The 26,379-nt window shown below is 38.5% G+C and overlaps 1 protein-coding gene across 6 annotated transcripts in view; it reads left to right on the top strand.

The window, feature by feature from the left end:
- The window catches only part of RAD18 (RAD18 E3 ubiquitin protein ligase), a 119,624-nt gene that overhangs the window by 84,717 nt on the left and 8,528 nt on the right, over positions 1-26,379 (top strand). Inside the window, exons 12-14 of one of the 6 annotated variants that reach the window (XR_006716014.1) lie at positions 15,342-15,438; positions 19,563-19,696; positions 20,849-20,911. The exons of 1 other annotated variant lie outside the window; for it this stretch is intronic. Coding sequence is in view for 2 of the 5 variants with exons in the window: in XM_045493634.1 (XP_045349590.1) it covers positions 20,849-20,915 (67 nt within the window). In the remaining 3 variants the exon portion in view is untranslated. Of the gene's footprint in view, positions 1-15,341; positions 15,439-19,562; positions 19,697-20,848; positions 20,933-26,379 lie in introns of all 6 variants that reach the window. 4 more of the 6 variants (XR_006716016.1, XR_006716015.1, XM_045493632.1 and 1 more) reach the window with 4 other exon arrangements.

The raw sequence follows: 26,379 nt of genomic DNA, 5'->3' as shown, positions 1-26,379 counted from the left end.
CTCTCTCTCTCCCTCTCCCTCTCCCTCTCTCTCTCTCTCTCTCTCTCTCTCTCTCTCTCAAATTAAAAGAAAAATTCATGGAGACAGTATTCAAGTATTGTTGAGAAATGCTGTATCTCCACTGCTGTGGTAGTACACACGGTAACTTTGTGAGGGAAGGTTCAGGCATCATAGATACTGAGTCAGAACATGATGAAAAAGAGTCAGGCTCCAGCTCTGAACACACTTTGGGAATACTTTAACCAGTTTTTTTCAGTTTTTTTTTTTTTAAATATATGCACAACAATGGTATAAGATAAAAACCTTTGTCTCCATATGTTTAAAAGAAGTCTCTGGATATGTAAGTAAAAATTCCAAGTGAAAAGGAAGTCTTATATCACAGTTGAATTGACCTCAGTTTTTTCTAAGGGTCATTAAATAATGGTTCATCCTGCCATCATTGTTGTCTTAGGTGTTTGAAATGCAGTATTTGATTATGAGCAAGGTCTCTGACTCGCTTCAAATACAATTTCGTCACCTAGTTGGAAACTCATAAAGTGTATCCTAATACTGGCTGGTGGTACCCTGGTGAAAGCTGTCACGAAGTATAGCAATCCATTGGTTATGGCTGTTGTTATTTAGTGACTACAAAAGCTGAAAAGTCAAAAGAGATACCCATTTGATTCGGGTAATTAGCTCCATAGAAATCAGTAAAAGAATTCAAAGTGAGAAGTCGACCCATCACAACCAAATACTTCTAGTACATTCTTAGCATATTAGAGGTAAGTTGTCTTTACTTATCTGGTCCAACTTTTATTTTTCATAATATTCAGGCATCAGATGGAAGGTTAGTACCCTTGTTGAGATCTTTTCCAACCCTGAAATTCCATAATCCTATTATTTTTGATGAGTATAGTAGTTGGTAAGTTACCTGTGTTCTTTTACCACTGTTCATTGCAGATCATGAATCAACCTTCTAGCGTTATAGTTATTGCTTATATATTAAAATGCTTCTATCTGTATTCTCTTCATTTTTTACAAAAATTTTCTCATTTTTTTTCTTTTAATGATAATTTTATCACTTTCATTGTAAAGCCATACATTTCCAGAAGCACTTTTAAATTAGATGTTGTGCATGTTTGTTATGGAGGATAGAAAATTTAGGTAAGCAGAAAGAATAAAATTCCATAATTTTATTAGCCAGAAATAACTCCATGTTGACATTTTCATGTGTAGATCCTTCTAAAGATAGAGGTATGGACAGATGGATAGATAAATGAACATTTTTAAAACAAAAAGATCATAATATTTTATAATTTTTTGTGCATTTTTATTCTTTTAAGAGAAAAGTCATGCTGTTTCAGGTCTCATGTGAGTGCAAATCTATTGCCAATTGTTCTGAACTCATGCAGTCATGCTCTAATACAGAGTATAGATCTAACTATTATACTGTTGAATAAAGATGTTAGTTTTCCTTGTGTTAGAACAGTAATCAAACTTACATAATATGGCAGAGTGACATCTTATTTTGAGAACCAATAGGTATGTCAATCCAAATAATTATTGAGATGAAGCTGTTTTTGTTGCTAAATTGATTCTTAACTCTTAAGTAAGTACTCTTTAGAATTTGAAATATGAATGCTGTAATGATTCTCTGTTGCCCAACATGAAGACAGATAATAAATTGATTAGAATTTTATATTTTCATACAACTTCTTGCTAGGTGATTTCTGGGAGTTTAAGAGACTTGTCCAGATTTCCGTAAAATAGCTTATTGTTCTTCTTAATGAAAAAGAGAGAGCTTTTGTTCCCTGAGTTTTGGCAAGCAGAGAAAAGTGCATTTTTATTGGGTGCTACGTTATAAGAAAAGATGCTCTTGATTATGACTCTATAGAGGAGGCTTTATCTTCATGCAGGGAAGAATAGTAGTCATGCTTTTCTTTGGAAGAAGCTTTAGATCATTATTTTAAAAATATGTACTGGTGCACTTTAGTTCTAGGCAAAAAAAATTTATAAAGAGACATTGTGTTGTGGCCTAACTGAAATTTCAATAAGCTCTATAGATTAGATAATGTTGCTACGTCAGTATTCAGTTTTCCGGTTTCAGTAATTTCATTGTTGTCATGGAAGTGAATGTAGTTGTTCTGAAGAAATGTACACTGAAGGGTTAAAGGGGCATAATGGCTGCAATGCACTTGTGGTGGTTAAAAAGTAATAGTACGTGTGTGAGCACTCACACAGAGGCGGGATAGAGCACATGTGGCAAAATGTAGTGAACAACTGTAAAATTTGGGTGAAGGGTACGGGAGTCACTTTTTTTTAAGTCCTTTTTTAATGTTTATTTATTTATTTTGTGTGTGAGAGAGACACAGAGAGAGAGATAGAGCAAGGAATGGGTAGAAAGAGAGAGAGGGAGAGAGAGAGAATCCCAGTCAGGCTCCACACTGTCACCACAGAGCCCAATGTGGGTCTTGAACCTACAAACTGTGAGATCGTGACCTGAGCTGAAGTCAAGAGTTGGATGCTTAATCTACTAAGCCACCAAGGGCTCCAGGAGTCACTTTTTTGTAGCTTTGCAATTATTAAAATTAAAAAAAATTATTGAGAAGTCATTGTCCATAATCAAAAAAGTTTGGTTATTCTAGGACATTTTCTAAAAGAAATAGTTATATTTATGATTTATCATCCAAAAAAAGGTGGTAGCCAGGGGTCTACCTGGGGTGGTGCATTTGGTTTTCATTTATCTCAGCCATTCAGTTCAGGACCAACCCAGGTAGGTTATCTCCGCTTTGGTGTGTTAGAGAGCGTGGGCTAATGAAGTGGGGACTGATTTCAGTACTTGTGAAGACTGGCTCATTTCACCACTTTGTAACCTGGGTGAACCTTCTTGTAGATGCCAAGTGTTGGTCATAAAAGAATGTACATCAGACAAGGTGTGAATTAATACACATTTTAACTTCTCACAATTTCTGGCAAAAACTGAGTTAGTAGGAGCAACTTTATAGGAAGTCCAACACAGACATAGGCACAGAACAGACTCTTTGAGAGAAAGGCTTAAATTAACTGTTGGCCATGCATTTGATATGTTTTGGTGCAACTTTTCTTCACTTTCCATTGATTTTTGGAAGAGCTCTCTGTCCAGAATCCTTTAGAGCAAGACAACAACAACAACAAACACAAAAATGTGAAGAAGTCTTGATTACTGTTGTTGGAAAATTTAAGGGAATTTCAGCCTTTCCTGAGTTCAGAGTAAATTAGAGACCGATGGCACAATCTTAAAAGAAAAAGCGCCATTGTGACATTCATCTAAGGAATGTCAAATACTGGCATCATCAGCCTGTTGAGACCAAATTGAGTTTCATTGCTTATTGAAGGGAAGAGGAAGCACTACCTCTGTCATCAGAGTGGCCTCTTAGAGCCAGAAGGGCAAAGTTGAGATGCGTGTTGAGATTTTTTTTTTTTTTTCAACGTTTATTTATTTTTGGGACAGAGAGAGACAGAGCATGAACGGGGGAGGGGCAGAGAGAGAGGGAGACACAGAATCGGAAACAGGCTCCAGGCTCTGAGCCATCAGCTCAGAGCCTGACGCGGGGCTCGAACTCACGGACCGCGAGATCGTGACCTGGCTGAAGTCGGACGCTTAACCGACTGCGCCACCCAGGCGCCCCCGTGTTGAGATTTTTAAGTATGGTTTTGGGCAGGTCTTTCAGTGCAGTCTTGGTTGGGATCAGGTAAACCTAACAGTTGAGAACTGGTGAACACAGCAGTAAGAGGTTCTTAAGAGGTGAGGGGTGCAAAGAGTCTGGGCTGTGTCCTTTGATGTTTTCTATTGAAAAGCTGATGGGGTCTTTTGAGTTGGAGTCAATAACAAAGCTACAACTTTTATCTTCCTAGACAAGAGTCTTCTGGAACAGTAAAGTATCCTTATTAATGTAGGCAGTAAAGGTGTGTGATTTTGACAATGTTATTTGAGTACTGAGAGTGTTGGATGTGTTACATCATTTCGTCCACAGGCAAACCCATTTTAAAGATGTGGACATGAAAGGTTAAAGGGGTTAATTAAGTTGCTTATGGTATGTGGTGACATCGGGATTTGAACCCAGGGCTAGTTTGCCTCAGAGCCCAATTTCTCCTGACTGATAATGCTGCCATGGACAAGGCAGCTTGCTCTTCCCATTGTTGAAAGAGTGGGAATAGGCAGTTCTTGAAATGGTTGGATTTCCTGAGAAGACCTTGAGACAAGGGTTTGAGTGGAAGTGGTGAATTTGGAAGGTGAAGGAACTGCTCTCAGGAGGAGGCGGGCACAGGAGATAGGCACAAGAAGACTGTGTTGAAGGGGGCACGTTATCAAACCAGATGTCACCGCGAAGCTGGAGCCTGAGCCTCCTTGGAATTAGGAGCTGGTTAAAACACTCACCTGAGTTAACCCAGGCAGGGGCTAAGGGAGGCGGTTATTTGGTTGGGGGCTGCTCCCTGCTGCTTGCAGCCTTCCATGCTGGTGGCAGAGCACACTTCACCAGTGAGAGGACGAAAGTCTTGATAGTTGGAAGTCAAGCCTGAGGGGATAAGGGCAAGGAGATCGGGCCGGGGCACCAGCTGGATCTGCCAAGGCCGTGATTCCAGCTGAAGATAAGAAATGGTTTGGTTTTACGTATGCTTCATCACTACAGATGGGGTGCTCTAGGCTTCTGCCTGTGAGAGTCCCAGAGAAAGTCGGAATGTCCATAGGCATTCCAGAGCTCCCTGCACCTCTGCACGTCTGTTTGCCAAGCATACTTGCCATTGCTGCCCGGAGTGGAAGAGATAAGGATGTCTGGGGGCTGTTGAAGAAGTGATAGACAAGGAAATGTGAAGGAGAGAGAGAGACATTTTCTAGAAAGCTCTGAGACAAATGAGTGCACAGACTGATGGGAGAAAATGTGCTTGTTGATTAGAAATAATTTACTTTTTCATCTTGTGTGATAATAAACTGAAGCACAAAATAATCTGTCGTCATACTAAAGTTTACCAACATACTGAATAAAAATCTCTTGGCCTCAGGCAGAAAATCACAAGCGTAGAATTGGGAGTTCTTTGATTGTCGGGCATATTTCCTTATTATCCTGTTTTGTTTCTCCTCAGTAGAGGTAACCCTACTGTTAATGGGCCTTGGGTATTTGGATATCCTCTCCCACTTCTGAAGTTACTTCACTGGGTATAGCACAACAGGCCCACTGGTCTTTTTTTTAGGAATGTCTTTAGATAAATGGCAATGTTGTGTGACTTTGAACCTTCCTTGGCCATTGGGGGGGAAAAAAAAGCTGATCTTCTATTTAGATGTCCAAGGGCACATCTAATAGTAATTATTTATAAATATTTTTTCTTTTACACAGAATTGCTTGCTTATTCATGTATAAGAATCAGAGGGTAGTATTTTGAAGTGTACTTATCTATACTATTTCATTTGCATTGATGTGTGGACCTTAAATATTTCTCTAATATATGTGCTGAAGTTTCTCCCTGACTTATTTCAGAAGACTTTTATCTAATCTTACCCATCTGTAGTTTAGCATAATTTTTGTTTCTGTCATGTTAGCTCCGTGTCTTTATCTTAAACTGGGTGGAACATGGAAGGCAGGTTGTTGGGAGTAGGAGATTACAGACAAGCAAGGCTAAAGCTTTCTGTGTGGTACAGGGTGAACTCGTGGCTAGCTTAGTGTAGATTCAGAGGGATACATACAGAGCTATTTATAGATCTGTGTATGTAAGTGAGCTAAGGCGCACACAGGTATTTCCTTGCTCTGTCAGCTGCCAGGCCCCCAAAGCAAGGGCACTGCAGTTGGAAGAAGCACACCCAGTGCACTGATCTTGGTTTGTAATAACATTCCCCAAAAGAAAGAACTACTGCTTCTTGGAGACATGGCTGATTCCAGGGGGGGTGGGAAGCAAGACAATGCCAGAAAAAGAGAGATACAGAAAGAGAAAAATAGAGGAGAGAGGAAAGTGGGGGTGGAGGGGAGGGAAGAGAAAAGAAGGGGAAAAAAAGAGAAAACAAAAACCTGGCAGACGCTACCTGAGCCGAGAGATTAGGGTCGCTGGGAAGATTGGTGTTAGGTTGATGGCATCTGCTCTTGATGTGATGTGGTGGGAATGACACTTTACCTCTGTGGTCTTCCTCCCGAAAACTCAGCAACCTCCATCAAGTTGTGAGAAAAACATCAGGCAAACTGCACTTGAGGGTCATTCTACAAAATACCTGACAAGTGCTCCCCAAAGCAGTCAGGGTCATCAAAAACAGGGAAAGTCTGAGAAACTGTCAGTCTGGAGGAGTCTAAGGATACCTGATGACTAAAAGTAATGTGGTGTCCTAGATGGGATCCTAGAAGAACAAAAAACGATGTCAAAGAGTAAAGAAATATAATTCAAGTGTGGGACTTTAATTAATAATAACGTATTAATATTGCTTCCTTGGTTGTAGCTAACGTGTCAGAATGATAGGTTGTTAACTGAAGAAAGTGAAATGTGGGCCACTTGGGAACTTTCTGTACTGTCTTTGCAACTTTTCTGTGTATATAAAACTACTCTAAAATAAAAAGGTTATTTTTAAAAAAGTACATTAGGACATCAAAATAAAGACAGATATTGGTATGAAAATATTCAAAGAATGTATTGAATATTGGAAAACCAAGGTTATTGAAACGTTATTTTCTTTAGTGGTAATTTGAACACTGTGGGTTGTAAGTTTAGTTATTGAACTATTCCTTTTTTCCTTGCATTTAGAATTACCTGTTATGTTTAGTCCTATAAATTAATTAATAAAACCATGCTTTAATGCATTCCAAAAAACATATTATTATTTTGTGTGCTATGTTAAAATTTAATCCATAAATGTGGCCTGAGGGAAGAATTCCACTTTCCTCTCCATTATCTGTTTTTTTTTTTTTTAAATCAGTTTTTTTGTTTTTTAATGTTTATTTTTGAGAGAGTGAGCTGTCAGCACAGAGCCTGATGGCAGGGTTTGATCTCACAAACAGTGAGATCATGACCTGAGTTACAATCAAGAGTCTAATGCTTAACTGACTGAGCCACCCAGGCTCCCCTCCAGTTTTGCTTTCTTGTACTGGTGTTTTTACTCTGTAGAATGATTTGCTCTCCGAAATCTATGTAGCCCAGCCTCTGCATTTCATCATAAGAGAAAATGTGCATAATTTACAATATGCCTCATCCCCTTCAGTTACCATATTTGTGTTAGAGAATATACGCTCGTAAAAGTGATTTCAGCAGTGATTTCCAAGAATAATTTGAAAGTACACCTAGTTTTATCTTTTCTTCAGTACTCATTACCACAGAACATTCGCTGTTGAATAATAAGGTTTTCCTTTACTCACGTGGTTCATGTTGGCACCTTTTGGGAGTTTTTTTATTATACATTTTTGTTGGGTAATCTGATGGGCTTCTTTATAGTAGCTTTGCTCTTGTTGTTCTATAATAAGTTCTTGATTTTTCAGCCTTCTGGGTCAGTCCCAGGTGGCAGATATTTTCGTTTGTTTTTACCAAATTCATGAACTGCCATGATACAGAGATCTTCTGTAAAATTACTTTGAGCCCTTCAGTTTCCTGTATCAGGAGAGAGTTTTTAAATTCTAGAATGATTGTTACTTGTGTATCTAAACTGCCTGTAGAAACTGGCACTTCCTTCCGGGTCCACACTTACCAAATGATACCTTCATTGTCATAGCTTGGTGCAATGTCTGAGCATCACCCAAGATTTTGTTATGATGACTGTCATTTTGAGAGTTTTAGTTGGCTTGACAAGGTAATACTTGTATACGGTTGACATTTTTATTTTGTTTTATTTTTTTTTATTTTTTTATTTAAAAAAAAATTTTTTTTTTCAACGTTTATTTTATTTTTGGGACAGAGAGAGACAGAGCATGAACAGGGGAGGGTCAGAGAGAGAGGGAGACACAGAATCTGAAACAGGCTCCAGGCTCTGAGCCATCAGCCTAGAGCCTGACATGGGGCTCGAACTCACGGACCGCGAGATCGTGACCTGGCTGAAGTCGGATGCTCAACCGACTGCGCCACCCAGGCGCCCCTGATTTTGTTTTATTTTTTAAAGCATTTTTTTAATATTCAATTTTTTTTAATGTTTATTTTTGAGAGAGAGAGAGAAAGACAGAGGTTGAGTGGGGGAGGGGCAGAGAGAGAGGGAGGCAGAATCAGAAGCAGGCTCCAGGCTCTGAGCTGTTCATCTCATGAACCGTGAGATGGTGACCTGAGTTGAAGTCAGACGTTTAACCAGCCGAGTCACCCAGGCGCCCCTAAGGTTAACATTTTTAAAGTGTACTTTTCTGTTTTAGTTTTCAGATATTTCATAAACTGTACAGGAATTCTTGTTCCATATGCTTCTGGATATATTCAGCTTGATATATAAAACCAAGATATAATCTTGATTGGTTCAGAACTCAGTTTTTCATTAAAAAAAGAGTGGCTGATAGTGTGTTTTTCAGAATGCCTTGAGAATAGCAAGTATAAGACCTTGAAGGAACTACCAGTTTCTTCTAAATGTTAGGTATGCAGTCACTATTTTGGATCGAATCTCCCAGACTGCCAACCATGGGCAACCAGGGAAGAGATTTCTGTAGAAAGAAAGAAACAAAAAAACAAAAAAATCCAAAGTCCTTTTGCACTTGTTCTGGTGAATGAAATTGGATGGAATAGAAGTGTGTAGTTTATGTATCATGCTATTGGAGTTTTGTATTTTTAGTCAGTTGATCAAATTTATATTTTGTTACAGTCAACTTGGAAGTTAAAACCAGAGGTTCCCCTCCCCCCCCCATTCTCATTTCTTACTACCTTTGTTTTTAAATCAGAGATATAATGAGGTCTCCATGGAGATCTTTAGAACCTGAGGAAAAGGCATATTAGGATAGAATACAAACATTTTCAAGATAGAAGGTAACTCAAGAAGTCACTGAATGTAGTAAGTTTGTATCACAGGTAAGGAAATGGAGGCTGCCTGGACAGGCGAGGGAACTTATCCAAAGTCAATGAATAGAAGTGAAGCCAGTAATTCTCAGCCCAGATTTTCCCCCAGTGACAACATGAGTTGCATCCAGAATTTTTGTCTTAGCTGCTATTGCTTCTGTTGTTAGTAGCATTTTAATGAAACTGTTCAAAAAATGGATAAAGAATGGCTATATGTTCTGGTTTCCCTGAGATAGGCTGGCATCATTATTAATCACACCCTATAGTACTCTCCAGAGTCTCTGGGTTTAGATGATAGATTGTATGGTTGCCTTGTTAGAAGGACGTGCAATGTTAATTTGCACACATTCTCTGTTCTCTTTATTACCACACAAACAGTCACATTCTGGAATATGGCTACATATTAAATCGCTGATTTCGCTTCCTCCTTTGATTTTACCACACTGTGCACTACTGAGTGCACATTGTTCCTGTATCTCAGAGAGATTTGAGTGTTAAAGAATAACAGGCTTCAAATACAGAAGCGTATTATTTATTTTTTTTAGGTAATTCTGTAAAAGTCAATTAAATTTTAGAAGCCTTTTAAGATTACATTAATGTGCACTGTAGTATGCTTCTCTTGCCCTCATAAGCACATTTTATTTGAGCCATTTATAATGTGTTACTGGAATTTGGGTCATAGTACAAATAGAAAATTAAAAATATGTATCCGAACATTAAAATATGGTGTACATACAATTTTGGAAGGATAATCCTTTCTCATGCACTACATCATTTAGTCTAACATTTCACTGTATTGGGAACTGAGTCACAGGAAAGTTCAGTGTCCACTGCCTACAATCCAGCAATATAAGGTAGTTTTCAGATTCTTCTCCTTGAACATAAGATTTAGGGTTTTATGGCCCGAACCCTGGCTTGTTTTGGGTTTCTGTGGTTTGCATGGTTGGTGTTGGCCAGACTTCCCACATTTGCACAGTTGAATGTGAATTCTCAGGGTAGACAGGTGGGTAGATTGTATAGAAGTTGTGCAGAAGACATGCTAGTCTCGTTATGAGCTTCATGTCCAGCCCCTTGGTCCCTGTTATCAAAGAAATACGTGATCAAATGGAAGCTTCCTAAATGGTAGAGGAAATTTCCTCTTTGTCATGTTGCTTGTCTTTTAACTCATTTCTTTTTGTGTGGCTGGATATTGTAACCTGTTACTACCATCTTGTTACCTTTTAGTGTTTGGTTTTTATTTGTGTCAGTCATTATCCTGCTGACATTCTAAAGAATAAAAACAAAATGAAGCATCATGATTTTGTCCTCCTGCCCACGTAACTTGATTCAGTATCTAGTTGTAGCAATGAAAATTTCACTAATTAAAAAAAAATTTTTCCCTTACATTAGAGTCTCAGAGTTGATATCTTCTTTTGTTTCTTAAGTTTGTAAGTAAAACGAGCATACATGTGTAATTATATTCTGAAATGAATTTTTTTCCAGGCAGCCAAGAGGACTCTAATGTTTGGAACTAACCTGATATCCTTTTATTTCTCTTAATTAAAAAAACCAACACACAGTACTTTTCTTTACTTTTTATAAGAATTTGAAGAGATCGACCAAAAACGTATGCTTCTCTCTTTAATATAGTGTTTCCTACCCCTTTTTCTTGGCACACAGAAAACGGTAATATTTGTGTGTCATAAAGAGATCATGCTGGAGGCCAGAGTTGCCTGCCTTGAGCTTCAAAATTATTTTGGCTATTTTAGGTGCTTTGCATCTCCATATGAACTTTAATTTTTTTTAATATAATTTATTGTCAAGTTGGCTAACATACAGTGTATACAGTGTGCTCTTGGTGTTAGGGATACATTCCCATAATTCATCACTTACATACCACACCCAGTGCTCATCCTAACAAGTGCCCTCCTCAATTCCCATCACCCATTTTCCTCTCTCCCCCACCCCCCCCCCATCTGCCCTCAGTTTGTTCTCTGTATTTAAGAGTCTCTTATGGTTTGCTTCCCTCCCTCTCTGTTTGTAACAATTTTTTTCCCCTTCTCTTCCCCCATGGTCTTCTGTTAAGTTTCTCAAGTTCCACATATGAGGGAAAACATATGATACCTGTCTTTCTCTGAGTGGCTTGTTTCACTTAGCATAACACCCTCCAGTTCTCTCCGTGTTGCTGCAAATGGCAGGATTTCATTCTTTCTCATTGCCAACTAGTATTCCATTGTCTATATAAACCACATCTTCTTTATCCATTCATCAGCTGATGGACATTTAGGCTCTTTCCAGAATTTAGCTATTGTTGAAAGCACTGCTATAAACATTGGGGTACATGTGCCACTATGAATCAGCACTCCTGTAACCCTTGTGTAAATTATTAGTAGTGCTATTGCTGGAGCACATTGAGGTGCCACCTCACACCAAAGTGGCTAAAATTAACAACTCAGGAAACAACAGATGTGACAATGTGGAGAAACTGGAACCCTCCAAATAAACTTTAAAATCAACTTGTCAATGCTTTAAAAAAAAAAAAAAGTCTGCTGGAATTTTGGTTGAGATTAAATTGAATCCCTAGATCAGTTTGGGGACCAAATGACTTACCAATATTGATCTGATCTGATATGGTCTTGTGTGTGTGTGTGTGTGTGTGTGTGTGTGTGTGTGTGTGTGTGTTTTAAAAGGATAACTCCAGATGCTGTGAAGAATGGATAGGGGGCTAGAGGTGAAGCAAAGAGTGGAAACAGGGAGACAGGCTTTTGTACCATCTGTCTAGGGTTCCTTGTGGTGTGTGCATCTGCATAACAATAGTGAAGACAGAAATGGCTGGGATTGGGGATATGTTTAGGAGGTAGGAGTGGCAGAACTTGGAGATGGTTTGAGTATGGTGAGCAAGGTAAAGCTCAGCATCAAGGATGAATCCTAAATTTTTGGCTTTAGCAATTGGGTGAGTAATTTTAGCAAGTTAGTGCTTACTCAGTAAGATGGGAAAGTTTGGGAAAGGCAGTAGAAACTTTGGCCAGGGGCTGGGCATGGGTCGCATTGATGATGAAAGGTTTTGTTTGGGGGCCTTTGAGATAAACCAAGTATAGATATCAAACCAAGAAATGGAGGTGAGGGGAGAAATCAGGGTGAGCTACACTTAGGACCGAACCCTCTCTTACTTTAACATTTAGAGAGAAGAAACATTTAGAAAGAGGAGACTGAGCAAAGGAGATAGAGGAAGAATAAACCAGTGCGGGATTGAAAACTGAGGCCTTGAGAAATCATGGAAGCTAACGGAAGGAGACGGATTGGGAGGCCAAATATGAGATAGAGGGGACTGTGGACGTGGGTAGCATCAAGTTCTTATCAAGTGTGATCTCAAGTGAGTGGGTTTCAGGTAGAAGATTGACTAGTGTGGGTTAAGGGGGAAGCTTTAGGAGAGAAAGAGGAGATTTCATCTACTGACAACTCTGTGCAACTCGGGCCTCTGAAGGGTGGTGGAGATTAAAACTGCATGTGGAGGGATGCAGGGGATCAAGGGGGAAACCGATGAGGGGTAGGGAGCTAAGTGAATGAAGTCCTGAGGAGGCAAGAGGTGGTGGGTTCAGGGGTTGGTCTTTCCTAGGGGCAGGATTGATGCATCCATGCTAACAGCAAGGAAGACCAAGGATGTAGGTACATACACAGGTAGGAGATCTGATCAAGGCATGGCCAGCAAGGCCGCCTGATGGCTCTTATTTTCTTCATGTAGCTATGGCAGGTTCATTAGCTGAGAGTGGGGGTAGGATGGCAGGCAATTTGAGAAGGTATGAATCTTTTTGAGAGTGGGAAGCAGAACATGCCTGGTAAGTATTGTAGGATAGCCTGGTAGTGTGGATTGCCCGGTAGTGAGGATTGCCCATTTCAGATTTGCGGTCAAGAATTTAAAAAACAAATTTTTTTTTTAACGTTTATTTATTATTGAGAGATGGAGAGAGACAGAGCATGAGCATGGGAGGGGCAAAGAGAGGGAGACACAGAATCTGAAGCAGGCTCCAGGCTCCGAGCTGTCAGCACAGAGCCCGACACGGGGGCTCAAACTCACAAGCCACAAACCACAAACCATGACCGAGATCACGAGCTGATGTAGGACGCTTCACCAACTGAGCCACCCAGGCGCCCCTGCGATCAAGGATTTTAAATGAGATTAGTTAGCAGATAGATAAATAGATGGGTGTTAGTTGCTCAGAGTAGGTAGTTAATTAGGGTTAACCAGAGTTCCTGCATTGATTTGAGAGGATAGTGTGGGGTACAAGAAAGAATGAGACAATTTAATTTTGAATTGCAACCAGAATTAAAATTAAGTATGCTTGCTTTGGAATTCTTTCTCATCAGCCGAGAAAATGTCAAATATGTACCTTTAAAGAACTAATGTTTAATTTTAATATATAACTTCATAGAAATGTTTTTGACAATGAAAGAAGACATACTAATACTTTTTCTTACCATTTATAGAGGTTTAATACCTTTTTTAAAACATTCAAGAGTAGATATTCTTTTTGAGCATCTAGAGACTGAAAAGGAAATGACCCACAGACCTAGTAGAAAAATGGGCAAAAGTCACGAACAGAGACAGTTTGCTAAAAGAGAAGTGCAAATTAAATCTACTTCTCACTTGGTAGATTGGCAAAAAGTCTTAACATTTATTCACACACTCTGCTGTAGTAAGATTGTGGGGAAACAGACACTTATTTATTACTGGCCAGGGTGCTACATAAAACGATCTCTAAGGACAGGAATCTGATGAGATCAACCAAAAGTACTGTTGTTTTGCCTTTTAACCAGTCTTCAATGAATTTGTCCTCCAGATTACACCTGCACACAAACACAGTGACTTACACACAAGGTTCTCCATTGTTTACATAATAACAAAAGCCTAGACACTACTCAAGAATTTATCATTGGGGCTGGTTGATTAAACTTATGGCACAGCCACACAGTGAAATACTGTATGATTGTTCAAAAGGACAATCTCTGTGTGCTGATACAGAAGGATTTCCAGGATAGATCTGTAAGTGAAAAGACCATTGTTCAAAACAGGATAGATAGCATGCTGTCTCCTTTCTAAAAGGGGTGGCGGTGGTGGTATATACTTATATTTATTTGGTTTTCCATAAAGAAACACCAGAATGATAAACAATAAACTAATAAGTGATTACATTTTGCAGGCAAGGGCCAACAGGTTGGCAGGGGAAGGGAGTGTGAGACTTCTCAGTGTACATCTGTTTATGTCATTTTGATTTTGAACCCTGTAAATACACTAATCTGCTTTAAACAAAAAAGCGTCTGTACTCTTTGAGATAACATTTTGGAAATCATTGTTATCTTTAATGTTGTTATTATAAATTGGCTAATGAAATTTGATGCAGTAAGGTAAGACAAATAAATTAATGGGATTTTGTTGTTTAAAGGGCATTGGGATTATTAGAAAAATTGCTAAATAAGTTTGTTTCTGGTCAAATTAAGAGAAAATAGTATCTAAAGAACACATCAAAATAACTAAACAGTAACGTTACGTTGTAAGTATGTTACTGTAAATCAACGATACCTTGTGTTTTTAAAAATCTTCATAATTGCTTTTGGAAGGTTGACATTACATTTGGTTTTTTAACTTTTAAGAATATGACATTTAATTAATGTTGCCATGAAACCTTCTCTTACATGCATTACTGTTTTGTACTTTATTATGGCCTTTTTTTCTGGGAGCACTTATGAACCTCAGCATACCCTTGAAAGCTAAATGGTTCACCTTATTTCAGGTGGTGAATTTGTTGAAAGTTTCTAGAGAAAAGGTGGGAACATAGAATAGTTCTTCCACATCTTTTTCATTTTCAAAAGAGCTTAAACTAGGTGGTACATGAGTCTACTGTCCTTTGGATGAACATGACATTGTTTTGAGGGGAAGGTATCTTCACCTAAGATACTATGACATCAAGTCCTTGAAATTTATGTGTGTCCAATGAATGTGACATTGTTTTGGGGGAATGTGTCTTCACCTAAGATATGATGACATCAAGTCCTTGAAATTTCTCTATGTCCGTGAGATCACCATATGTAGCAGGCACTCTTTGTTTATGGAAATTCATCTCAGTCATGGTTTTCTGACTCTAGAATGGTTCCTGGCATGTGGTCGATTGTTGAATTAATTTCCCTGGGCTTCATTTGTCCTGTTGATAAAATGGGAGGATAGTGTTTTGCCCTGGTAATCTCCCTGGGTAATGGTAAAAAGCAAATGAGATGATTATATATTGTGGATGCTTCATAAATTGAACATAAACTTAGTTATGGTTTGCTTTCATCTCTTAATAAGGATTTACCATATAGTACTTGATAAAAAAGTTCTTTTCTTCTATCTGAAACTTTCTTTATTTTATATTTTCTAGATTTAATGGAGAACAGTGAAACTCTCAGCTCTACTTTATCTGTGAACCTTTTTGATGGTTATCTGATAAAACCTTATTGATGAATACATAAGAGGAGGTGGTATTTTTAATTCTTGTGGATTAGTAGCATTTTATTCTTCTTCTACTACTGGTTGAAGCAGCACAGTGTGATAAAAAAGAAGACAAACTTTGCATTCACATCCCTAGTTCTTTTTACTTAATGTCGCTAAGCCTTTGTCCATGTGTCAAATGCAGATAAAACCTAGGGTGCTTATATGAATTAAGGCCAATGCATATAAGCTAGTTATCACAATGGTCTGTAGGAGTAGTTGCTCACAAAATGGCATTGTCTTCATTGAGTGATTTCTTTCTTTCTTTTATAAGTTTATTTATTTATTTTGAGAGAGACAGAGAGAGAGAGAGGGAGAGAGAGAATCCCAACCAGTCTCTGCACTGCCCGCACAGAGCCTGATGTGGGCCTCGAGTCCACAAACTATGAGATCATGACCTGCCTCCAAATCAAGGCTTAACTGAATGAGCCACCCAGGCACCCTGAGTGATTTCTTTCTTGAACATAGGATGTTTACTGTTCTGACATGTTATTGTCAGCCAGCTACTAACATATTAGGCGTATAAGCTGCTGCTTACCCTGTAGAATAAGAACAGATTACTAAAAATAAGCATTTGAAGAAGGATTCATGGTAGCTGGCAGCATTTAGTTAAGTACCATTGTCTGGTGGCATTGTTTGTTCTCTATCAATCCTCCAGTGATCTATCCTTAAGGAGTGTTTTGTTTTTGTTTTTGAGTTTGATACGCTCAACCACGCTCAAGTTAATGCCACAATTATCAGAAGAGTTGGGCTAGTGGGGGGGGGGGTGTTGTATGGTGTGGAGTAACTACCAGATAATAGAAAAATCCCACTCGTAAGTAATCTTTAATCCACAGGATTTTTATAGCAAATGTTTGCATTTTTTTCTGCCCCACAGTACCCTGTGTACCTGCCATGCTGGATAAATAACAAGTTCTGATGAATTTGTACCTTGGTGTCATAGAAACAGTGCAAATCAAAGATTAAAATAGAGCACATGGTGATCAGGTTTCCTAGGGCAAATGGAAGCGTAGTGCTGAGGCAGTTACTCGTGTAATTCAGACCCAGCTTTGTTTTATGAAAATGGAAGCTTTATTTATTGAACATTTACTATGTGCTAAGCTCTATGCTAAACATTCTATATGTTTTATTGATGAATCTTAGAATATCCCTGTGAACTGCATGTGTTACTGTCTTGACTTTACAGGTGAGAATATTGAGACTTGGAAAGATTAAGTATCTTGCCCAGTATTACACATGCAGTGACAGAAACAGCACTGAAACCGGACTCTCTTTGACACTACAATCTGTGATTTCTTCTCCTCTGGATAGTCTTAATCAGTCATACCTTTGCCAGAGGTATTAGGCATCTTACATTTCAGCTTTGGTGGTAAAATCTTGACTAGTAAGGTGAAATAAGACGCTGCAAAAGAAACACGCAAAAAGTGTTTTCCTTTGCCTGTTAAAATGTTGCGCTACTGCTTTTGGTAAGAGAATAACGAGAGTAAGGTCTTATATAGGAAGACCAGCTAGGTCGAAGACCAACAAACAGCAGTTTAGCTCAAGTTTCTGGAAGTTTGAGCTGAAAATAAAGGTTAAATGGCATGAAAAATTAAGTGTGGGTGTTCTAAATAGATCTACTAGAATCTTCCTGAACAGAGGCTGGGAATTCCATAGAATGCAAGGTTAGCATTTTTGCCTGTGAGTCCTTCTCACGCTTCTCACATGTATTTAATTTATAGAATAATTTTTGCTTTAGCCTGGACTGTTGGTAATATCGGAAAGCATAGTTTAAACACCCTTACCTGGGGAGCTCTGACTTCCATGTACCTGACTTCATATTCATCCAGCTTCTTTTTTCTTTTTTTTCTTTCTTTTAACTTTTTAAATGTTTATTTTAGAGAGAGAGAGAGAGAGAGCGCGAGAGCGCGTGAGTGGAGGAGGGACAGAGAGAGGGAGACACAGAATCCGAAGCAGCCTCCAGGCTCTGAGCTGTCACCACAGAGACTGACGTGGGGCTCAAACCCTAAGCTGTGAGATCATGACCTGAGCTGAAGTTGGACGCTTAACCGACTGAGCCACCCAGGCGCCCCATCCAGCTTCTTAAAGTATGATCTACAGAATGTTCCAAACCCACATAGTAGAGGAGCTAAAATTTATTCCGAAAAAGTTCCTTGCCTGAGAATTAAAAGCTATAGCTGTATAGGCTCGTATATGCTCTGACCCCCGGTATACCAGAGTGAATCATTTATTTCTCCTGTGGAGAATTTTTTAGATGTCTTTAAAGTATATGAAAGGAATTATTGATCTCCAAGGCATATTAAAATGGTTAAGATTTCAAAAATATTAATTACTATCCATAAGAAAGAGATCTGAGAGTGTTAATTTTAGACACACTGACTGTTGTGCCAGTAGTCTGTTTGTAAAATCCTATTTGTGAAACCCTAATGTGTAATTTCAGGAATGTGTTTTTTAAGTAGAATATGGTGAGTACATTACTTTAAGAAGGAATGACCATTGTTTTAATTGTATTAGTGTCTGCTCTCAGTTTCTCAGAGGTGACTAGAATTAGAATAACAGACATAGCAAATAATCCTGAAACATCATTGTAGGTAAGCTCCAGACCTTTCGAATTTTGTGTCCCTCAGATTAGTGACTAAGCTGGAGTGGAAGGGAAGGTGGCAAGGAATGAGGATGTCGGGGGTAGGGAGGCTGGGTGGTGTGGCCGGTCAGAGGTTTTGAAGTCACAGAACACAAGGAGGTTGCAGACCACTTTTGAGATGTGTTTTTTGCGAACCTCCTCTACCATCTGTTTTCACTGAGGTAGTGAAATATTTGCGGTACATTAGTGACAAAAGCTGCTTAGGTTTATGTCACTAATGTACCGCAAATATTTTCTTTTAACAAATCAGTGATTTCTACTGGTGATTTGAAATCCCTAGGTAAATTGATCACTAGACTGCTTGGTTGCTTGACAGGCTCAGCTGTACTGCTTACTTACCGGAACAGTGGGGATGGTTTGTAACCTTCCTGTTCAAAAATAAAATTATATGTGTGTATTGGGGGTGTTGGTAAGAATCACACTTTATTTTTTCTGGCCCTGTGAAACCTACCAGGACCCAGAGCTGCATGAGCATTCCCTTAGCTCATGGGTTCTCGGTTGGAGCTCCCTGTGGGGGGGGGGGGGGGGGGGGGGAACAGGACAGGACTTGGTTGTGACAGCAGGAGGGCTGGATGGAAAAAAAAAAAAAAACCTCTGTGTGTGAAGCATACATACACACACAGACAGATACTAATGTACAATATATAAATGGATACACGTTTTCAGTATTAAAATTTCACGGAAGGGTAATTAGGAAAAAAAATGTCTAAAAAAGCTCTGATGGGGGTGGGAGGCAATAATGAAAAGAATTGAGAAACACTGCCTTAGCTCTGTCCAGGTAAAGAAGAGTAGATGATGGTATCATTGTAACAGAAGAGAAAGAAAAAGTTACGTTAAAACAGCTTCCCTTTTGTTTACAAAGTTGGAGTACTTGAAAGGGAAGTAAGTAATAACAGAAGTTGGGATGTTGGGGGTGGAAAGGTTAGACCACTTCTGTGGGAATAGAGGTGGCATTGGATATTAGCCTGCTCTAGCAAGTGTTGATGTGGGTCTGTCTCTTAGGAATTTCTTAGGAAATTAATAAAGTTGGTGCAGTCTGCCTTGTGTCTCCTTAAAGGCCTTCTGCTTTTCTCTCTTGCCTGCTAATAAATACATTTAGCTCGCTGTTTAAGGGGAAAGCTTGTTTTAAGGCAGTTTACACTAAGATAAAAATTACCAGTGATAAATGAATGTTATTATTTTCCAGGGCACTTGGATTTACACAGGGGCCACCCTCAAATGTAAAAAAGTAGTAGATGCTTATATACTAACACTTTAGATTAGTGCTTCCCAAGCCTGGACCTTGAAGGAATGATTCATTGGGTGTGTAAGAGCACATCCGTATCAAGAATTATCTTTAGATATAATCAAGAGTGTCTCACAAATGCAGGTACTACTGTTTTTTCACTGCATATGTCACTATAATGAATAAAATATAGACTAAAAGTATTACTAAATTTATAATACTTTGTTATTATGTGTTTTCTCAAGCCACAAATACTGAAAAGTATTGCTGTTCCCATATGCGGATCCTTATCCTGAACCTGAGAACCTCTGAACTAGCTCTATTGGAAGGTCACTACACCTGTCATGCAAATGGAATCCCCCCCACCACCCCCAACCAGGTCATTATACACAGGAACCATAGTCAAAAAGGCTCCTACATATGGCTCCTTGAGAGTCTTGGGATTTGGGAGGGGGGGAACCCCTGGAGTAAAATATTTGGCACAGAACAGTATCGATTGATGCTTGTTGCCTTTTTTGTTCATGTACCACAGGCAAACATTGCTTCCAAGTGATTTGTCAGTTGTTGAGAATGATTCACTGCCACTTTAAGTCTCCTTAATTTTTAAACTTTTGTTATCAGAGTCTCGTTAGATAATGATTGGCCCTGACAAACCTGTTGTTTCTCACCCCAGAGCAAGTTCTTCTTTGGTTTTAGCCTTCTCCACCCTGGGGTAGTGACTGCTGTTTCTCAGTTGTCCCATGTCATGCCCTTCACATTCTTTGTCTTAGATGTCTAAAGAAATGCTTTTTCGCTATTGATGTACATTTTTTTTTTTTTTTTTGGTAGGAATTTGAGTAAGAACAAGATGCTAAGAGCCTTAAAACAGTTTTTCCCTTTAAAGAAATAATACATGCCCTCTCTAACCTTATTTACCCTGTACCCTACACAGATAAACCAAAGATCACACAACACTTCAAACTAGGTTGCATTGTAAGGAATTCCACTATTAGCACAGTTCAAATTAATTAAATTTTACTTTACTTTGGTTACAAAGGACTAAAAACCACTTAGGAACTTAATGTCTCTTTGTGAATCTCATTACTAGTGTGAGGTTTTTAAAACACAGTTTGATCTTTGGTTGCCATAGGAGATTAAAAAGGCTCTTATTGTATTCCATTTGAATGCAGGTTTTATGTTGAGGGATTTTTTGAGGTTTGATGATTTTTTCTTTATTTTTGCTAATTTATTGAGTTTTCTATACCTGTATTGAAATTGATGTATAATAAACTGCAAGTATTTAAAGCACACATTTTGATGAGTTTTGATACATGTACACAGCTATGAAATCATCTTCACAATGAAGATCCCAGGGTTTCCTTGTGACACTGTAATCCCTCCTTGCCCACTCCCTTGCCCCCAGTAGGTAATCATTGGTCTGCTGGTTTGTTTTCTGTCACTGTAGAGAAGTTTGCATTTTCTAGAATTTCATATAAATAAAACTGTATGGTCTTCTTATCGTCTGGCAGTATTGATGTGCCTTTCCTTTTAGTTCTAGTTCAGACATCATAAGAGATCTTCTAGAAGAAGAGGAAGCCTGGGAAGCATTACATAAGTGAGTGTTCATCATCAAGAAGTAAGCATGTACTTTGAGAAATTGTAATTCCACGCAGTTCATTTTCAAATAAAAGAGTATTTGTGCTTTCTGACCTAAGGAAGTAGTAATTCACACACATTAAGGTAAAGATTTCTAGCTTGCTACTTGTTTCTATACATTTCTGCTTGGAAATGGAATCCCAGTGTAATAATTCTGGTCACTTGTCAGAAGTTGTTTTTCTAAAGACAAATTGTTCCAATGAGAAATTCACAGTTTAGCCTTAAGCACTGGCTCAGAGTGCTAAGAAAACTTTCAGTCCTTTCCTAGATGTTCCTGGTCATAAGACGTGTTTAGTGTAAAATAAATACAGTTTGATTCCTTCTCCTTGTTAGCACTTAGGAATCTGTCTGGGAAATGGGAGTGGTGGAGGGGACTTTTCCAGGTCCTGCTGATAAGTAAGGAGGAAAGGAACAGGGACAAGCATTAGATTTTCTTTCATCTTCACCTGCAGGAGTGATCTGCAGTACAGTGGGGTGGCTTTGTTCCACTATAACTTCATGATTACCCTTCAATGGGCCCTCAAAACTGCCTGGCAGTTTTACTGTTTCTGTGATCATTTCTTTGTCCTGTTCCTCACAGGGATTATTTGAAACCTTGGCTCTTTGCAATGGCTCCACCCCCAGTGGGAGATCTTTTCTCCTCCTTTGTAGAGAGAATAGAACCCACTGTATAGTAGTCCTCATCTTTCCAACACCAAACATATAAATCTGCTTGTGTTTGCACACATTTTATTTCTCATTTTATTAGGGCACCTGGGTAGTTCCCTCAGTTACGCATCCAACTCTTGATTTCAGCTCAGGTCACGATCTCATGGTTCCCGGGATCCATCCCCACGTTGGCCTCTGTGCTCATGATGCCAAGCCTGCTTGGGATTCTCGCGCTCCCTTTCTTTTTGCCCCTCTTTACTTTCTTCTTCTTCTTCTTTTTCTTAAATGCATAAGGCAGAGTTGTCAACCAAGTGTTGGATGCCTGCCCCAGCATGCATAGAGTCCCTTGGGTTTTACCAAGGGGTTCTGTGTTATGTCGATTCCAGATGTTTAGGGAAACTCCCATTAGCTGACCACTAAACTCACCTAGCAGACATGTAAATGGCCACCCACACACAACCAAGAATGCATATTTACAGGGTTAGTTCAGAAAGTCACTAAACAACAGTAGCAAATAGCAATGTCAACAAACCTTGGGGAAGGAGAATCTGATTTCCAGAGTTGCCACAGTGTATCGTTTAAAATGTCCAGTTGTCAACAACAAAAAAATTGAAACATACAAAGAAACAAACGGTGGCCTATACACAGGAGGAAGAAGCAACCAATAAAAATGTCCCTGAGGAAACTCAGACATTGGACTGTTAGATCTTTAGATCAGCTGGTTTGAATATGTTCAGAGACCTAAACGGAAGTATGACAAAGTGTCTCACCAAATAGAGAATACTAATAAAGAAATAGAAATTGTTTAGAAAAAAATAGTAATTCTGGAATTGAAAAGCATAGCAGCTAAAATAAATTCACTAATGAGATAACAGCAGATTTGAGCAGGTAGAAGAAAGTATCAGCAAACTTGAAGATAGATCAGTTGAGAGTACTCAGTCCAAGGAACAGAAAGGAAAACAGACGAGAATAATGTATGGTCTCGGAGACCAGTGAGACACTGTCAAGTATATCACATGCATAATGGGAGTCTTTATAATGAGAGGAGAAAGAGGCAGAAAGAATATGTATAGAAATAATGACTGAAAACTTATTAAATCCAATGTAAAGAAAAAAATTACACATCCAAGAAGCTCACGAGACTTCCCAAAGACAGAAAATTGTGAAAGAATCAGGAGAGAAGCAGTTCATCCCAAGGAAATCGATAATTTTTCATCAGAAACCATGTAGGCCAGAGGCAGTGGAAAGACATATTCAAAGTGCTAAGAGAAGAAGACCGCCAACCAAGAATTCTATATCTAGCAAAACTGTACTTCAAAAACGAAGGAAAAATCAAGACGTTAGAGAACCAAAAACTGAGGGAATTGGTTACTAGGAAATATGTCCTATAATAAATATTACAGAGTCTTTCAGGCTGAAAGGAAAGGACACTAGACAAAAACTTGAATCCATATGAAAAAATTTAGAGCACCAGTAAAGGTAAATATAAAAGTATAGGTTAATATAAAAGATGTAGTTTGTTGTTACTGTGTTATTCAAAGAGAACTGTGCAAAGCAATAATTCTAAGTCTGGGTTGATAAACACAGTGTAATTTGTATGACAGTAGCAAAAAGGTGGGAGCAAGCAACAGAGCTATATATAGAAACAAAGTTGTGGAATACCTTTGAAGTTAGGGTGTTATTAATCTGAGCTAGGTTGTTATCAATTAATAGGTTAATTATAATCCCCAGGGCAACCACTAAGGAAGTAAATTTTAAAATACAGTAAAAGAAATGACAAAGGAATTAAATGATAAACTAGAAAATAACACAGAAGAAAGCAGTGATGAAGGAATAGAGGAACACAAGACATAAGACATAGAAACCAACAAAAGGGCACACATAAATCCTATACATTGAGTATAAATGGATTAACTGTTTCAGTTAGAATGGCAGAATGGATTTAAAAACAAACCATGATCCAAGTATACACTGTCTACCAAAGATACACTTTACATTCAAAGACACAAATAAGTTAAAAAGCATAGAAAAAGATATGCCATGCCAACAGTCTGGTGTAGCCATAATAATATCAGACAAAATAGACTTTCAGACAAAGATTGTTACTGGAGACAGAGACATTTTATTACGATAAAAAAGTCAATCCACCAAGAAGACATTATTATAAGCATATACACACCTAATGACAGAGCCCCAAATAGATGAAGCAAAAAAGATAAAAACAAAAAAACCCTTAGAGTTAGATGAGAAAAATGGCAGGAAAGGTAAACCACCTAAAAGCAATAGGAGCCAAAGCTCATCAAATAATTATCGTGGGTGGCCCTGGCTTCACTCTGTCCTTTTTGGTTGGGGAGCCAAACAGGCTAAAGGCAAAGTGAGCCTGTGGGTGTTTCTTTTGTCTATCAGGTTTATTGAGGTTTGATAATAAAAATCGCCGGTTTTAGGTGTTCAGTTCTATGAGTTTTGATAAACATTTATAGCAATGTAGCCACTATTTACAGTTGATATATAGTGTATTTCCATCACACCAAAACATTGCCTGGTACCCTTTTGTATTCAGTCTCCTTCCTGGTTCCTGCAACCACTGATTTGCCTTCTGTCCCAACAGTTTTTTCTTTTTCCAGTATGTTCTGTAAATGGAACCGAATAATAACGTAGTTGTTTGTGTCTAACTTCTTTCAGTTAGCATAACCCTTTTGAGAATTATCCATATTTTTCATCTATCAGTAGTTCCTTTTCATTGCTGACTGGTATTCCTTTGTAAGATTGTACCACATTCAAAAGCTGATGGGCACTTGGGTGGTTTCCAGATTTGGGGGATCATGAATAAAACTGCTGTAAGCTTTTGAGTGCGGTTTTTTGTGTGGATGTAAGTTTTCATTTCTCTTGGGTAAATACCTTAGCGTGACTGGCATCAGTGCATCATATACCAAGTGTATGTTCAACTGATAAGAAACTGCCCAGCTGCTTTCCACCAGGAGTGAGAGTTCTAGTTGCTTGGCCAGTACTTGATGATGGTGTTTTTTTTTTAAAAGCCATTTTAATAGATCTATAGCAGTATTTCATTGTCATTTGAATTTGCATTTCTGTAAAGATTAATGACACTGAACTTCCTTCCACATGCATGTTTGCCATCCCTGTCTTTTGATGAGATGCTTCCTCACATTTTCTGCCCATTTTGTAAATTGGGTGGTTTTTTACTTTTGAAATTTCTGACTTTTTTGTCAGAAATGTATTTTGCAAATATTTTCTTCCACTTTGTGACTTGCCTTTTCATTTTCCTGATAGTGTTTTTCAAAGAGCAGTTTTAAATTTTGATGAAATCTAATTTATCATTTTTTTTCTTTTATATTTTGTGCTTGTTATGTCCTACCTAGGAAATCTTTACCTAACCCAATGGTTTTCAATTATGTTCTGGAAATTTTAGGGTTTATATTTAGGTCTATAATCTATTTCAAGTTAATTAAAAAAATTTTTTTTAATGTTTTATTTATTTTTGAGAGAGATAGAGTGCGAGCGGGGGAAGGTCAGAGAGAGAGGGAGACACAGAATCCAAAGCAGGCTCCAGGCCTGACATAGGGCTCGAACTAGCAAACTAGGAGATCATGACCTGAGCCGAAGTCGACGCTTAACTGACTGAGCCACCCAGGAGCCCCTATTTCAAGTTAATTTTTATAAATGATGCACAATAAGCATTGAGGTTCAATTTTTCTTTTTTGCATGTGGGTTTCCATTTTCTCTAGCTTTATTTATTGAAGAAACTATCGTTTCTCGATTTAATAACTTTGGTGCCTTTATCAAAAGTCAATTGAATATATATGTGTGGGTCTATTTCAGGAATCACTGTTCTGTTCTGTCGATCTATATGTTTGTCTTTTGACCAACAACACCTTGTCTTCATTGCTGCACTTTTATAATGAAGGACATTTTGGTTGCTTCCAGGTTTTGGCAATTATGAATAAAGTGCTGTTTATTATTATATTTTAATAAAAAGAAAGTGCAGGGTTTTGTGTGGACATAAGTTTTCAGTGCAGTTGGGAAAATACCAAGGAGTGTAATCGCTGGATTTGTATGTAAGACTATATTTAGTTTTGCGAGAAAATGCCAAGCTTTCTTCTAGAATGGCTGTGCCGTTTTGCATTCCTACCAGCAGTGAATGAGAATTTTTCTTGTTCCGTATCCTTATCAGCATTTATCAGTATAAATTTTTCTTCCTTAGAATTGTTTTGGCTACTCTAGCTTTATTGATGGGAAGTGGAGCTGAGGCTCCCCTGTCCCTAAGGGAGATGAAAGGCTGTCTGTACCAGTCTGGATGTGTTGCTGAACTTTGGGAAGGGATTTGATGGCTCTGCTGGATATAAGTACCAGATTCACCATCCTGCCCTGTCCTGTGCAGAAAGGAAGCGCCTGAATTCATTTTGTGGGGTTTGGATAAGGTTCACCATGGGGAAGCTAATGTGACCTTGTAGGTGGGGTCCTTTGGGCTAATTCATTGTACTATTGTTGTTTTTAAATTTGAATGTATGTGGGAATTGATGTGTTGTGTACTTATAGTTCCCCATCCGGTAAGTGCCAGAGCAAATTCTCTGATAAGGAAGAGCCACACACAGACAAGTGCTAATACCCTTGCATTCCCACAACCCTAATGACCCCTCAGAGCTACAAGTCTTTATGACTAATGATTTTCCTGATTGGAGCCTCTGACAAAAGGAGGCGGCCTTCAGCTAGAGGCACCTTTTGGGATATTGGACTTCTGTCCAGCCTCACATAGCTACCAGC

Source organism: Leopardus geoffroyi, chromosome A2, assembly GCF_018350155.1.
Source record: "Leopardus geoffroyi isolate Oge1 chromosome A2, O.geoffroyi_Oge1_pat1.0, whole genome shotgun sequence".
NCBI lineage: Eukaryota > Metazoa > Chordata > Mammalia > Carnivora > Felidae > Leopardus > Leopardus geoffroyi.
Note: the sequence above shows the minus strand (reverse complement) of the source record. Positions and strands in the feature narration are given on the sequence as shown.